This window comes from Myodes glareolus, chromosome 5, assembly GCF_982192425.1.
Source record: "Myodes glareolus chromosome 5, mMyoGla1.1, whole genome shotgun sequence".
NCBI classification, from domain to species: Eukaryota; Metazoa; Chordata; class Mammalia; order Rodentia; family Cricetidae; genus Myodes; species Myodes glareolus.
Window position 1 is genome coordinate 72,687,862 of NC_142030.1, and position 14,457 is coordinate 72,702,318.

Genomic DNA, 14,457 nt, shown 5'->3' on the forward strand with positions numbered 1-14,457 from the left:
AATTAATGTTTGAGTGTTTAACACAATGGCTCTGCAGAAGCAATGGCATTATAATGTGTTGGGACACTCTAGTATTGTAATTAGTACTAATTAGATTCCTTTCAACAGCTTGTTGAAACTACAAATGACTGTATATAAGGTATTCCGCTTTCCTTGTTCACCATGAAAGAATCAGGCACAAGAGTTTAAATAGAAATCTTTTAAGTAATTATTCTCAAGGTTCAACACCAACCACTCCCCTAAAGCAGGAAGGGCATTAGGAAGACACCTTTGTAGGAACTGCCAAGACTTTGCAGGGGTATGCCAGGAACCAGTTTATGCTGGGTGGCCAGAAGTGCTTTGGATTTCCCCTTCCAGTCTCGAGACCAGCAATTCCATATTGGGGTTGAATCAGCCATCATAGGAGTGACGCTTCTCTATCCTCCCCTTGCTTCTGACCTTGCTCCCTTTCTTCTTTCTTTCTCCCATTCTCTCCCCCTCCCTTGCCTGAGACCCCTTTCTATCTCACCAGCATCGATGCTGCTCCCATTTTATATATGAGAACCTGGTCCATCTGGTCCACAGACTAAAACTTTGCAAAATAGTCAGCTTCAGGCTCAACAAGTACTCAGGAGAGTGTCATGTGTGCTTTTCACATTTGGCAGCTCCATTAACTAGCCATTTGTGCCTTGCTCTTCCAACATATTCTCCTTTATAATGAAGAAGTTGATTAATGTCATCATTTTCTTTACAGGAAAAAAAAAACCTTGAAATTCTTCTTTTACCTGTTTGTAAATTTCACAATGTTTTACTAGCATTTGGGTGAATTTTAGTTTCTGGATTAAGCTATTTATGACCTACCATCCCATCTAGTAAAAATATTCATCTCAAAAAATAGTAGAGCAGGGGCTGGAGAGCTGCCTCAGTGGTTAAGAGTACTTGCTGAGCAAATGTGAGGTCTTGAGTCTGAATCCCAGAGTTTGTATACACATGCTGGGCCTGCATCCCTGCAATCTCCAGCAGTGGGGTGCAGAGACAAGAGGCTCACTGGACTTGCTGGTTGTCAGTCTAGGCAAAGACACATAAGCTCCAGGTTCAGGGAGAGACTCTGCCTCCGAGGAATAAGGTGGAGAGTGATGGAAAAAGGACACCCAATGTGCTTGGACTGGTTAGGTTTACACAAACTAGAGTCACCTAAGAAGAGAGGATCTCAGCTGAGGAATTGCTTCCATCAGATTAGCTTGGGGGGCATGTCTGTACGACATTTTCTTAATTGCTAATTGATCGCAGGAGGGACCAGCCCACTGTGGGCAGTGCCACCACTGGGTAAGTGGTCCTCGGTTGTGTAAGGAAGCAGTCTGAGCAAGCAATTGGAAAATTGGTCAGTAAACAGTACTATTCCATAGTCTGTGCTTCAGTTCCCACCGCCATGGTCCTGCCTTGAGTTTCTGCCCCGACTTCCCTGAGTGAAGGCCCGAGATTGAGCCACGTGAGAGATAAATCCTTTCCTCCCCAAGTTGCTTTTGCTCATGATACCACTGAAACAAAAAGCAAAATAGGACACCCATCCATGTACACAAACATCCATGTACACACACACTACACTCGCCCATGCAGATGTACATACACATCTACAATTTGTTTAAATAAAAAAACCAGATCATTTAGAATTGAGAAGTAAAACCAAATGCTCAAAAAGTAAATGTTTTAACTTCTACCCTGGAATAAGTCACAGGAACAAATTTCTACAAGACAGTCTCAGAAATCTAGAAGACTACTAGCTATCCCATTTCTTTTCCTCTGCAACATTTACTTGTTGGGCACATAGTAGGCACTTAATGAATGTCCGCTTTTACTATTGCCATTATCATGCCGCACATGGAGAGTTATTCTTAATTAAGAAGTGACATCTCATTTGGTTTGCATAGGTCTTAGTCATGCTCCAAAATTCTTATTTACTTTTAAATTTAAACAGGACATTTCAATTCTTGTTATTTATTTAATCCTTCTCTACGACACAGCCATTTTAAATATTTATACTGCAGATACTACACATTCGCCATTGTTGCTAATAAAATCTATCATTATTCTAACGCTAAGCCTGTGTTTCTTTGCTTGGGCAATTACTCAGACATATCATCTCACACATTCAGCATGACTTGCATAGGAAATAATTCCTTAAACAAACACATTCAATCCAAATTTGGAAAACGCTCTGGATTCTTTGGAGCAAAACACAGAAATTGTTCCATGCCCTGTGTGAGTCCCAGAGTCAAGGGGACCTGACCACTATAAATGACAACCTTTCCAAAGAGAATTCATGTTTTGCCTTCATCTCTCAACTGATCCCACTCATCTGACCAGACCCACATCGACCCTGGGTCCTCAACAGCTCCTCCCAGGGCCCCCTCAGTTCTCTGCGGAGGGACAGAGAAGGCTGCCAGCAGGTGGGTACAGTTTCGTTCTCCCCAGAGCTTCCAACAGGGAACAGAAACAGAGAAGTCCTGTAGTCTTCCAAAATACTGGCAACTGAAAGTATGCTTTTCTAATTTTCATTTCTCTTCTCTTGGCATTTATGTCTTCCTGTCATATGGAACATGTTCCTCGTTGCTACCTTAATGTTGCTGCTAAATTTATCACACCTGGAAATCCCAGGTCTCTCTCTCTCTCTCTTGTTTTATAGTTATGGACATTTTCCGTTTCTTCAATTTGCCTGGCAATTTTCCAATGGATGTTGAGCTTCACAGGTGGCATGTGTTGAAAGGGTGAAGGATTGAGTCCTCTAAGGAACCCGGCTTTTTTTCGGTCTTCCAGTTAAATTATTCAGGCTGAGCTGGATTCTTCTTTACTTTGCTTTTGACCTTGCATTAGCACAGGTCCAACGGTCCAGAGTGGCCTGTGGTTCGGGGCTCATTTCTGTCAGCAAGGACTCTGTCCAGTGCCATTGTATTACATGATCCTTCTCCCTTGCAAGATGGGAACATGAGCTATCTCTACCTCTGTCTGCCCCAGAAATTGTCTGGCCCTACAAATTCACAAGCACATGGTCTTCTGCTTTCTATGATGTCTTTGGTAACTTGCCTCCTTTACGTTCTTTATTCTGTAGTCGGATGTTAAAATTCTTATTGACTTTCTTAAATATTGTCTTCTTCACCTTTCTATCTTTTGATATCTGTGCTGTTACTTGAAATATTTCAACTTTAAAATCCAAGAAACAGTAGAATCGATTTTTGATCACGGGGTTTTTTTTTTAATTTTTTAAGAGTTCTTTCTGTTTTAAAGTTCTTTTGTTATACGTGTGTATGGTGTGGGGTAGGGACAGCTCACACTTGTGCACATGCCCGGCAGCCAGGATGTGTGTGTGGCAGTTCAAGGACAATTTTGTAGAAAGTCATTACAGTTTTTTCATGTTTCTCCTTTCTTTCTCTCATGGAGCTCAGATTCAACAGTCAAGAAGCATGGCCCAGACACTGACCTACTGGCTGCAAATGTCACAGTGAAGCAAAATCAAGACCCTGCTTTCCCGGTGCATGCACTCAAGTGATGCTAGAGCAGCAACTGTGAGCAGGACCTCCCTCCCATCAAGTCTCTCCCACTTCTCACTATCTAAACACACCAGCACACCACCCTTCCTCAGCCCCCGCAAGCTCCTCCCCTTCTTCCTGTCCTATGGGAACCCCACAGGCTCTTGCCTAGTTTTCTGGCAGTCAGCAGCTATGCTGTTCTTAAAAACCCCATCTAACACACACCTCTTCCCTTACTATCCTGGATCCTGTCATAAGCCCCTTTTATTCCTTTCCTGACCTTTATCAAATGGGTAATTGTAGTGAAATTTCATTGGTATTTTAATAAATAAAATTTGCCTGAAGATCAGAGCGTAAGATAAGACAGCCACAATAGGAAGCCTTACAGACCAGGCAGTGGTGACACACACCTCTAATCCCGTAGCCACACTAGTTTGCCATAGAAACTGAGCAGTAGTGGTGCATGCCTTTAATCCCAGCCCTAGAAAGAAATATAAAACAGGATGAGACAGCTCTCAGACACAGTCTCATTCTGAGATTTCTGGAGACAGGATCGCCATTTCAGACTGAGGTAGATGTAAGAGCCAATGGCTGGCTGTTTTGCTTTTCTGACCTTCTGGTTGAACCCCAATATCTGTCTCTGGGTTTCTATTAATTGTGCTACAGGTAATCTTATTTACCTACCCAATTACCACTTCCTTCTTGTACCTCCACCTGATTTTGTTCAGGAATCCCATGACCACACTGCTCACCATGGGCTTTAGCCAAGCACTAAGCCAGGAATGTTCTTGTTTGACCGGGTTAGACAGCCATGCTAATTCAACACTCTTGGCCAGCGATGACTTAGGAAGGAATGTGTGACTTGCTCTGACCGGGGGCTGTCAGTGAAGTCTGTTAGAAGACAGACTTGAAAACTTTGCAGCCTCCATGAATTAATGAGTCCTGGCAATGAGCACCATGGCTTCCTGCATTATGTAAAGAGAGGCAACTACGCATGCCGGCAACAAGCCTTCCGGTGAAGAAGCCAGCGCTGTCTGTCTGTACGCCTGACTCCAGGACTGACTCTCAGACTGATCTAGAGATTGCCCCTCTCTGTTGTAGAAAATACAGAAGAATGTGTGGAATTGCACAATGAACAAACTTCAGACAATGGAAAACTCCATCTGTTAAACAGATAATTGGCAAGGAAAGAAAGACTTAGCGGAAAACATTAGCATACAAGAGGCTTGAAAGAAGACATGTTTAAGTATATAAGACAACAGGGATTAAAACCACAAGGAAATATGAAAAAGTCATTACAAAATATGAGATTAGGTCTACTTGCGGGACTCCTAAGACTGGGAGCAGGGCTGTCCCTAATGCTGTGGCTGGCTCTTGGGAACCCATTCCTTATCCTGGATTACCTTGTCCAGCCTTAATACAAGGGGAGGTGCTTAGCCTTACCACAACCTGATATGCCATGCTTTGTTGATACCCAAGGGAGGCCTGCCCCTTTCTGAACAGAAACAGAAGAGTGGATTGGGGGGAGTCGATGAGGAATGGGAATGGGAAGAGAGGAAGGAGGAAGAAATGCAATCAGGATGTTAAATAAATAAATAAAATTTGAAGAGTCTGATATTAGTGGCCTGGTAGACTATGATTGAACAGTCCTAGATAACCCATATGTAGCCCCTCCTGGAATCTAGGGTGACTGAGACTTCCCTAATCGTTAGAATACAGCAGAATAATGAGATACAGCACATCACAGGAGAAGGGTCTAGCTATGAACAGCAACTGGTCACAATGCATCCACAGTCACAGAGCAAAGAGATGAACACCGATGCTCAAGTTACCTTTTGATCGGGCCCACATTCAAGCTGAGTCTTCACTCCTCAACTGAACGATCCTAAAAACACCCAGAGACACTCAGAGATGTGTTCCCATAGCGATTCTAAATCCAGTCAATAATGCAGATCACCATTGCAAGGCCTCAGCCATATGTGACAGCTATTTTTGGTGCCAACTTGACTGAACTGATGAGAATGAATTAAAACCCAAGCATCTGGGTTCACCTGTGAGGGTTTTTTCTTTTCCTTAATTAAATCATTTGAAGAAGATATTAATCCTATTTTGGATCTTTGAGGTGAGAAGATACATCTATAATCCAGATCTTTTGAGGAGGGAAAATCCACCTTGAATCTGGACCACACCTTGTGCTGGCAGCCTATATGAAGGGCAGGGAAGAAGGAAACTTGCTCCCTGTTTGCCTGGTTGCTCTTGCTTCCACTGGGAAGAGCCTACTTCTTCAGGATTCTGGCATATACTGGACCAGTTGATGCATCCAGCCTTGTGGAGTGAACAACTACTGGATTCTTGAAACTTCCACTGGTAGACAGTCATTGTTGGGCTAGCTGGAAAATACCCTGTTAGTCATTCCAATAAATTCCCTTTAGATGATGATGATTGATAGATTGATTGATAGATAGATAGATAGACAGATAGACAGATAGACAGACAGACAGACAGACAGACAGACACTAGAAGTTCTGTTCCTCTAGAGAACCCTAACACACCATGAGAAGTCCTAGCAGCTTCTAGGGCCTCGTGGGTTCTAGAAAACTCTGGTTTATTATTATTTTTTTAAATATTTATTCATTTATTATGCATACAATATCTGCCTACATGTGTGCCTGCAGGCCAGAGAGGGCACCAGATCTCATTACAGATGGTTGTGAGCCACCATGTGGTTGCTGGGAATTGAACTCAAGACCTTTGGAAGAGCAGGCAATGCTCTTAACCACTGAGCCATCTCTCCAGCCCCCTCTGGTTTATTATTTTAAAAGTCTGGTACTCTGCTGAAGTGACCGCATAGGAACGTACCTAGAGAGAAAGAACTCCTCACGTGCGCCAATCACCAGCTGACATGCCTGATAACCGAAGCCACAAGAATAACCACCTATGAAGATAACCAGAATCACCTAGCTGGATCAAGTTGAGATAGCAGAATTGTAAGCAAATACATATAAGTGCCAGTATCTTTAATACTGTGTTGTGGGGGGGGGGGCAACAGTCAGCTGAAGATAGTGGTGGCTGCTTCTGGAGAGACAGGGGCACACGGAGACTTCTGCAGTGGCCAGTGTGGTCCTTCCTCCAACCTGGGTGATGGCTGCAAGCATGTGACTTACAATGATTTGCTGAGCTCGGCATCTGCTCTGTGTGGTTTTCTACATCTGTGTTTTATTTTAAAATAAAAATAGTGTTTAAGAAGGAAAGGGAAATAAATGTCCACGTGGCTTGGCAAAGAGAAATAGGCTTTTCTTCCAAAATTCCTTCAAACCTTTTAAAAAAAAAAAACCCTATTCTTTAATTCTGACCTCATAGACTCATTCCATACATCAAGCAAGAAATATAAGCTTCTTCATGTCCTGGCAGTTTGCAAAACAGAATTAATTGCTTTCGTCTTGCTAAACCTTTTGTTTTTCCTAAGTGAGAAAAACCACGCAGTACCAAAGAGAGGGCACTTTCAAAAGCTGGCTCACATTCTTCCTATTGGCAGAAATGTGCTGTTTTTCTCTTTTAAATGCATTTCCCAGTTTCAGAGAACAAAATCTGTATTGCATTTGTGTGAGCACTTGCGTGTGTATATGTGTGTGTGCCTGTGTGTGTGTGTCTGTGCATATGCATGTGTGTATTGTGTCTGCATGTGCATGTGTGTATGTGTGCCCGTGTGTGCATGTGTGGGTCTCTGTGTGTGTGTGTGTGTGTCTTGCGTCTGTGTGTCTGTGTATGCTGCATTTTAGTTTAAAACTATGAGAATGTTAGCCTTCATGTCCTATGCTTTCTAAAAAGGCCTTCAACAGACTACACCAGATGAACTGTGCTTTATTCTTGCCTTCCTGTCCATTCTCCTCCATTCTCCTCATCCATCTCCCATTGCATATTGTTGTCGCACGCACTTCACTTCTTAGGGTGACAATACCTCACTTTGCTAACAGCAAAGTAATCAAAGTTTCTGTTTAGGAGATTAAAATTCACCGCCATAATTCACACTGCATATTTTATGAAGTTTCACAGTATGTATATTTCAATTAAGTTCTAAGTTCCTGCTAAACGTGTGCTCCTTCTGCTGCATTTCCCACCTGTGGGCTCAGTCAGATGCTTCCAAAGATTACAATTGAGTAAAACTACCATCCGTTCACAGTTCTCAGGAAAAATCAAAGAATGGGGGCTGGGGATGGAGCTCAGTTGCCTGAGTCCTTTCCTGGCATTCAGGGCGCTCTGGGTTCCACCCACAGCACCTCACAAACCGGGCCTGGAGGGAACACCTGTAGTCCCAGCACTTGGCAGGTGGAGGCAGGACCAGGAGTTTAAGTCATCTACAGACGCAGAGTGCAAAGCCAGCCTGAATACATGAAACCCTGACTTAATATAGAAACAATCAAATAATAAAAAATGGTATTGCCATCTTGTTAGTTATGGCTACTAGAAACCCTTCTTCGTGTGGTCCTCTCATAATCGATGTCTACATAAAGGGAAATGTTTTATTAAGACAAGGACTTACGGATCTCTGTGAGTTCAAGGCCAGCCTGGTCTACTAAATGAGTTCTAGGACAGCCAGGGCTACAGAGAGAAACCCTGCCTTGAAAAAAAAATAACTAAAAAAAGACCAGGCCTTAAAGTGATGTATTTATGTCAGTGTGCATGAGCGCCATGTGGATGCAGCTGGTGCGGCATCGTCTCGGGTGTCAGAAGACAATTTGAGGACGTCTCTCCTTCCACCATGTGGGCCTGGGGACTGAACTCATGTCCTCAAGCCCCTTCACCAGGTGAGGCATCTTACCAGCCATAGATCAGGTCTTGAGTCAGCATGTGCTCTAAGCAGTTCAAGGCTCATGTTAGAATTCATGGGGAACAGTAAAGATTTTACTGAATCCCAAATAAACCCTTCTCAAATCATCTCAAGTCATAAAATCTTTTCTGATTTTGAACATTAGATTTGAGATTTTTTTTTTTTTTGGTTCTTTGATACAGATGTCTCGAGTAGCCTTGACTCTCCTGAAATTCGCTCTGTGGACCAGACTGGCCTCGAACACACAGAGATCCTCCTGCCTCTGCCTCCTGAGTGCCGGGGTTAAAGGTGTGTGCCACTACTACCCAGTGGATTTGGGGTTTCTTAAAGCTAGTCTTTCATCTTTCATTCCCAGTGTCTTCGTTTCCATTCATAAAGATGGGTAGAAGCAGAAGGTAATTAGTGACACTGGATGGAAATTCCCAGTCTTCGGTAACTAATGCTCTTTCAAATTTCTATTCGCTTCATCAGTAGCTGCTAAAGATATATAAGGTTGTGTGTGTGTGTGTGTGTATGTGTGTGTGTGTGTGAATAGTATTTTTATAGACCAGAATAAATTTATATTGGACCTTCCCCTTCTTTTTGTTCTCCCTCTCTATTCTTTGCTGGGAACTGCAATTCCCTCCTCTCCTAGAAAGAGGCTGATCCAGGTTGGGGAGAGAGAGATGGCTCAGGGGTTAGGGGTGAGCACCGCCCCAGGGCAGTGGTGTAGCTTTAATGGCAGCACTGGGGAGGCAGAGGCAGGCTGCCCTAAGGCTAATACCAATGAAACACTGATTACCATTCTCTACCGTCTTTCCACGAATTTTTCTTAAAGGAACCCAAATGGCTTGGATACACTGGGCCACAGATAACAGACACATTTATATACATTAAAATAAGGCTTCTCCATGTACAATAGCAATTCCACAAATAACACTGGCTTATATAAGACACAGTTGATTTGTCTCTTATTAAAGTCCAAAGGAAATTAGTCCCAGGGTTCTTATGGAGGTTCTACTTATGTGAATCCCACAGGAACTGAGGCTGCTTTCATCCCTCAACTCTGCTCTGTATAGATTCCTTAAAAGAGTAAGTCATTGTCCAAATTGGCTGATCCAGACAGCATTAAGGACAGGACAAAAAAAAAATCATTCCTGTCCACTTTGACCTCTGTCTAGACCAGTAACCTCCTTGAACGATGTGACACTTTTACTTAGATAAAAGTCAGCAGCATATCCCCATCTCGATGCAAAGGAGGCTGGGAATATCCTTATTATGAGGGCTCATGTGGGCGCTTAAAAACTGCATGTCCCGCTGTTGGAGACAGAAGGGAAAGCACTATTAGGAGATTACTAGCAATCTTTCTCATCTCTTCTTGGCTCTTTTGAGATGGGGTCTTATTGTTGAGTAGTAATTTCCTCGAGGTTAAAACCTTCCATCTTGGAGGGAATTTTTTTTAATTTTTTAATCATTTTACATTCCAATTACAGTTCTCCTTCCCTCCCCTTCTCCTGCTCCCCCTCCTCCCAACAACTCACCCCCATCCACTCCTCTGAAAGGCTAAGGCCTCCCATGAGGAGGTAACAAAGTCTGGCACATTATCTGAGGGCTGAGCAAGGCATCCTACCATAGGGAATGGGTTCCAAAAAACCAGCTGGTGTACCAGGAATAGACTGTGCTCCCACAACCAGTGGCCAGAGAAAAACTTCTTCAGACATAGACATAAAGATAGAGTAGAGCAGCAGGGTATTTTAGGACAGGATTTTTACAAGGAGGTAAAAACAACAGGATGTTCTAGGGAGAGGTAAAATGTATCATTCTACAAGGAAGCACCTTAAGACAGGAAGCAAACAATTCAAGATAGCTTCAGGAAATCCCTGAAACTGACCAGCTTCACGAGGTCCCTCCCTCAACAAGAGTGTATAAACAAGCAGTAAAGACTGCCGAGAGTCACTCTGAGACAAAGCAAGCTGCACAGAAGACTCTGCTAGCCAAGTCCAGCAGCCTGGAAGAAGCACAGACTCCCTCAACTGCCTGGAAGAAACGGAGACCGCCAAGCTGACTAGAAGAGATTCACACCAACAGTCTCCTGGAAAGGACACTCTCCAACCTGCTGAGCTGCCTACAGGCTGTGCAGCGTGCTCCAGATTGCCCGATATTCTGAGCTGTCACCTATGCCAGGGCAGGCTTTGGTGATGTAGCTCATGCAGAGGACCAGGTTCAGTTCCCAGCATCCAAATCAGGTGCTCACAACTACCTGGAAGTCCATTTCTGGTGGGGGAGGGGGGGACTACTGCTCTCTTCTGGCCTCCAGGGGCACCCACACATACATGGTACACATAAACCCACAAAGATACACAGACATATACCTAAATCTTAAAAATCAACCTGAAACTCATTAAAGGCATCAATTCATTAATGACTATTTTAAAAAAAAAAAAAGGCATTGAGCCCTTCCTTCTCAGGCTGTCACTGACAGTGAGCTCAGGAAAAGATCTCTTTCTCTCTCTCTCTCTCTTCCCCCTCCCTCTCCTCATTCAGCCGAGCCTGGCTTTGAACTCTTGCTGCTCCTGCCTTCACCTCTTGTGTGCTAGCACTTCACACGGGCATCACAGCACCCATCTGAAGAACAGTTTCCTGAAGCACTTGCTGAACTATTTCCTCCACTCAGTCATCAGGTGGGTGGCAGGCACCTTTAACCACTGAAGCCGTCTTGTGGGCCCTAAGTAGGTCAGAAACAGTTTCCTTAACTACTTGCTGGTAGCAGGCCCACATGCGCCCACCAAACCCATGCTGCACCGTCTCCTCCAGGACTTTCTTACACAGTCCTCTAAGGATACCCTGTGTGGAGGAGCTCAGGTTTGCTTCCTTTTTCATTCTTTCAAAGTGCCATAGTAGTTTTAGCTTGCTGTAGTTGATTATTCTTTGTGAAGGAGGGAGTGTGTAATGTCACCACGGAGTGAGAAGGCTAAAGGGCGTTCTGTAGGAGCTGTCTCTCTCCTCCTACCATGTGAATTGAATCCAGGCTACCAGGTTTAGCAGCGAGTGTGTCCATCTGCCCAGCCATTTCGCCAGACCTTCTTTTAAGGGTTGTATTACATTTGTGTGTTTGTGGAAGGGAACATGCGTACCACAGTGTGTAGAAGTCAGTTCTCTCTTTCAACAAGTGGATTCTTTTTTTTTATTTTTCTTTTTTCTCTTTGGTTTTCAAAGACAAGGTTTCCCTATGTAGCCCTGTCTATCCTGGAACTCGCTCTGTAGACCAGGCTGGCCTCGAACTCAGATTATAAGAATCCAACTCAGTAGCTTTACTGACGGCTGGCCTGGAAGTCAGTGCAGACAGAGCGCTAGAGAGTGCTGGTATTCTCGAAGTACAGCCGCTTCAAACAGATACCAACTTAGCAGCGCTTCAAATGTATAGACTAGTTATTCAGTGCCCTGGCAAAGCATACCCAGGTTCAAAACAAGTTACAGCCTCAGCAACAGAAGCTTTCAAATCCATGGTTCACTGCGGCCACTTTATGAGGAGCAGATCATAAAACGGTATTTAAACTCGACCTTCAGTCCTCCCAATTGTTTTACTTACAATTAAATCAAAGCTTGCGGATATTCATGGGCTAAAGGGTAGGCAGAGAAATGAATGTAGGGTTATGGTTTTCTTCAGGGACCTGAAGCTTCGAAACCGCCGGGAAATCAGAGCCTTGTGATCTTCGTTTGCTCATGAGGAACAATTCCCAGCGATTTTTCCAAGGCTCTTTTCCCTTCTGGTGTGAGCAGTGCTGTCTCAGGAAGCACAGGCTCATTATCCCCAGAGGTATTTTAACTCTTGTCTGCCCTCCCCAGTACACACACCATGAGAGCCTTCTTCCAAAGCCTCTTCCGAAGAGCGAAACACTGGCAGGGGATGTAATGACTGTGGTTTTACGCGCTTAAATATGTTCATTGTGTGTGTGTCGCACATTGATTTTGATAAAGAGGGTGACACTTTTCCTCACTTGAGTACAAAGCTTGCAGCAGGCACAAGGTCCCAACCTTGAAGTGTGTAAACTAGCTCATCTCCGACCTTGCCAAGGGTCCTGGCAGGGTCCTGCTACCCAGAGAAGTCTAGGCATTGACTTTAAGTGCTTCTAACTATGTAGTGAAACATCTTATGAACCCCATGGACACGATTCGGCTCACAGGTGAATGTAAGCCCCTTGTTAGTGTTGTGACATCTCTGAGCCCTGTACTGGGGGGAAAAAGCAAATAACAATTCTAGGGGTAAGGCTGGCTTAGTCTTTAGCTAAGTAAAGCATCCATCATTTCTATCTTCCACAGAGGGACAAGTGACTAAGTTTTATCTCCCGACATTGTCAGTTGCGGATGATTCTCTACGTCGAAGTACAGAAGCAAGAATCTGGATAATCAATTATAGCCTCGGCCCTTCGTGTGCCTTTGTATGGTATCCTTTAAAAATGTTTTGAACTGCCATGACTGAGAACAAATATGGCTAAAGAAATGGGTAAATGCTTTCTATATAGGCATAACCTCAAGGTCCAGAAAAGGGGCATCAAGAAAAACCTCACTGTTTCTTTTAAAGAGTTACAGTAAAACTTGGAGTCGAGTACATATTTTCAAATATGGCACCTTGGAAGCCAGGAATGGGACTCATATTTACAAGCTAGAGGTGGCTGAGGGCAAGACTGGGGTGGGCGGAGCGGGAGCCAAACACACCAAAAAGATACGGAATCGAGGCTTCCTGCAGTTTCTGTTCGGTTTGGTTTTGGTTTCTTCTGCCTGCCTCTCTTGACTAAGTCACTCCTCCGTATCTCAAGATCTCCTAAAAAGACGAGTTTCTCCCCATCTACAATTTTAACAACGGTTGCAAAACACGCCAAGCTTCCCCTTTTGCTTTCCTCCCTCTCTGGGGAAAGAAAGGAACCATCCAACCTGAAAAGGTGACGACTTCATCCTTTCTGTTTCTGATGAAATCGCCCTGCAATTGGTGTGAAGTTCGGGAGAGGTGTGGCCTGCGCTGCACTTTACAAAACCCGGCCAGTATGACCCAGAGGGAAATTCTGCTCGACAGGCCAGGAATCCCCCCCCACCCCACCTCACCCCCCACCACACACACACACAAGGAAATCTCTAAACTCGAGGGGATATCCCCAGCAACCTCTGCGGCCACTTTTAGAAACCACTCAAAGCCAAGCACAAGCAAGAGAGATGTTTCCCCACCAGGGAAAGAACAGATCCTGAGGGGCTGGAGAGGCTGGGATGAGGCGGGAGAGTAGGGACAACGACAGAGTCCTCCCCAGCCTTGCTGAGAGAACTTGCCTCTGGTGCATCCTGGCGCATCCCGTATCACCGCATCCAGAGTCTCCTCCCCACCCGAGCCGCGCGGGTGCTTGAAACACAGGACACCGGGCTCCGGGAGGCGAGTACGTGTCTAGGTGCCCAAAGCCCGCGAGTGGCACCAGCTAGCCCGCGCTCGCTTGGGGGACCGGTGCGCAAGTGACCAGGGTAGCCCTGGCAATGCGCTGCCCTAAAGGTGATTAGGCTAGCCCCGGCTCTATGCAGCCCCGGAGGGGCAATCGTACCTCGGATGTAGGCGCACTTGCCCTCGTCCAACTGGCTGGAGGCCGAGCCGCCCATGGCCGCAGTGCCGCACGCGAGGTAGGGAACTGACACCGGCTGTCTGCTGCTAGCTGCTGAAGGTGGATGCGACAGGGAACTGGCGCTATAATTAAAGGGCCAACTTCCTCGAGAGGCGTCGCCGGCGCGGGCGCCTCCTCCTCCAGGTCCGCGCCCTCAGAAGATGTGTGGGCTGGCCCGGGAGCTGTCTTCCCGCCCTCGCGGTGCTGTTGTGCCCCGGGGGCTATCCAAGGAGCTCCGGGGACCGAAAAAGGACTTCCATCCTCTTGGCTGACTTTTCACCAGTTTGGGGACAGCCCAGACACACCATGGAGAGAGTAGAGAGAGTAGATCGTCACTTCCAGGTGACAGTAAACCTCCGCCAGCTGGAAGCTTCATTACCTCTGTCCCACAAGGAGGAGATCAAAAGCCCATTTGCCTTCCTGTTCTCCAGCCACCTGTCCCGAACCGGTTTTCAACTCCCCCCCACCCCCCGGGAATTCCCTTGCCCGGAAGTATGGGAAGCTTGGA

The 14,457-nt window shown here is 45.3% G+C and overlaps 1 protein-coding gene across 1 annotated transcript in view; it reads right to left on the reverse strand.

The window, feature by feature from the left end:
* Positions 1-14,065, reverse strand: part of Niban1 (niban apoptosis regulator 1) — a 163,794-nt gene extending 149,729 nt beyond the window's left edge. The window contains exon 1 of the mRNA XM_048431058.3: positions 13,893-14,065. Coding sequence (XP_048287015.3) covers positions 13,893-13,947 — 55 coding nt within the window. The 5' untranslated portion in view covers positions 13,948-14,065. The remainder of the gene's footprint in view (positions 1-13,892) is intronic.
* Positions 14,066-14,457: the final 392 nt, after the last annotated feature.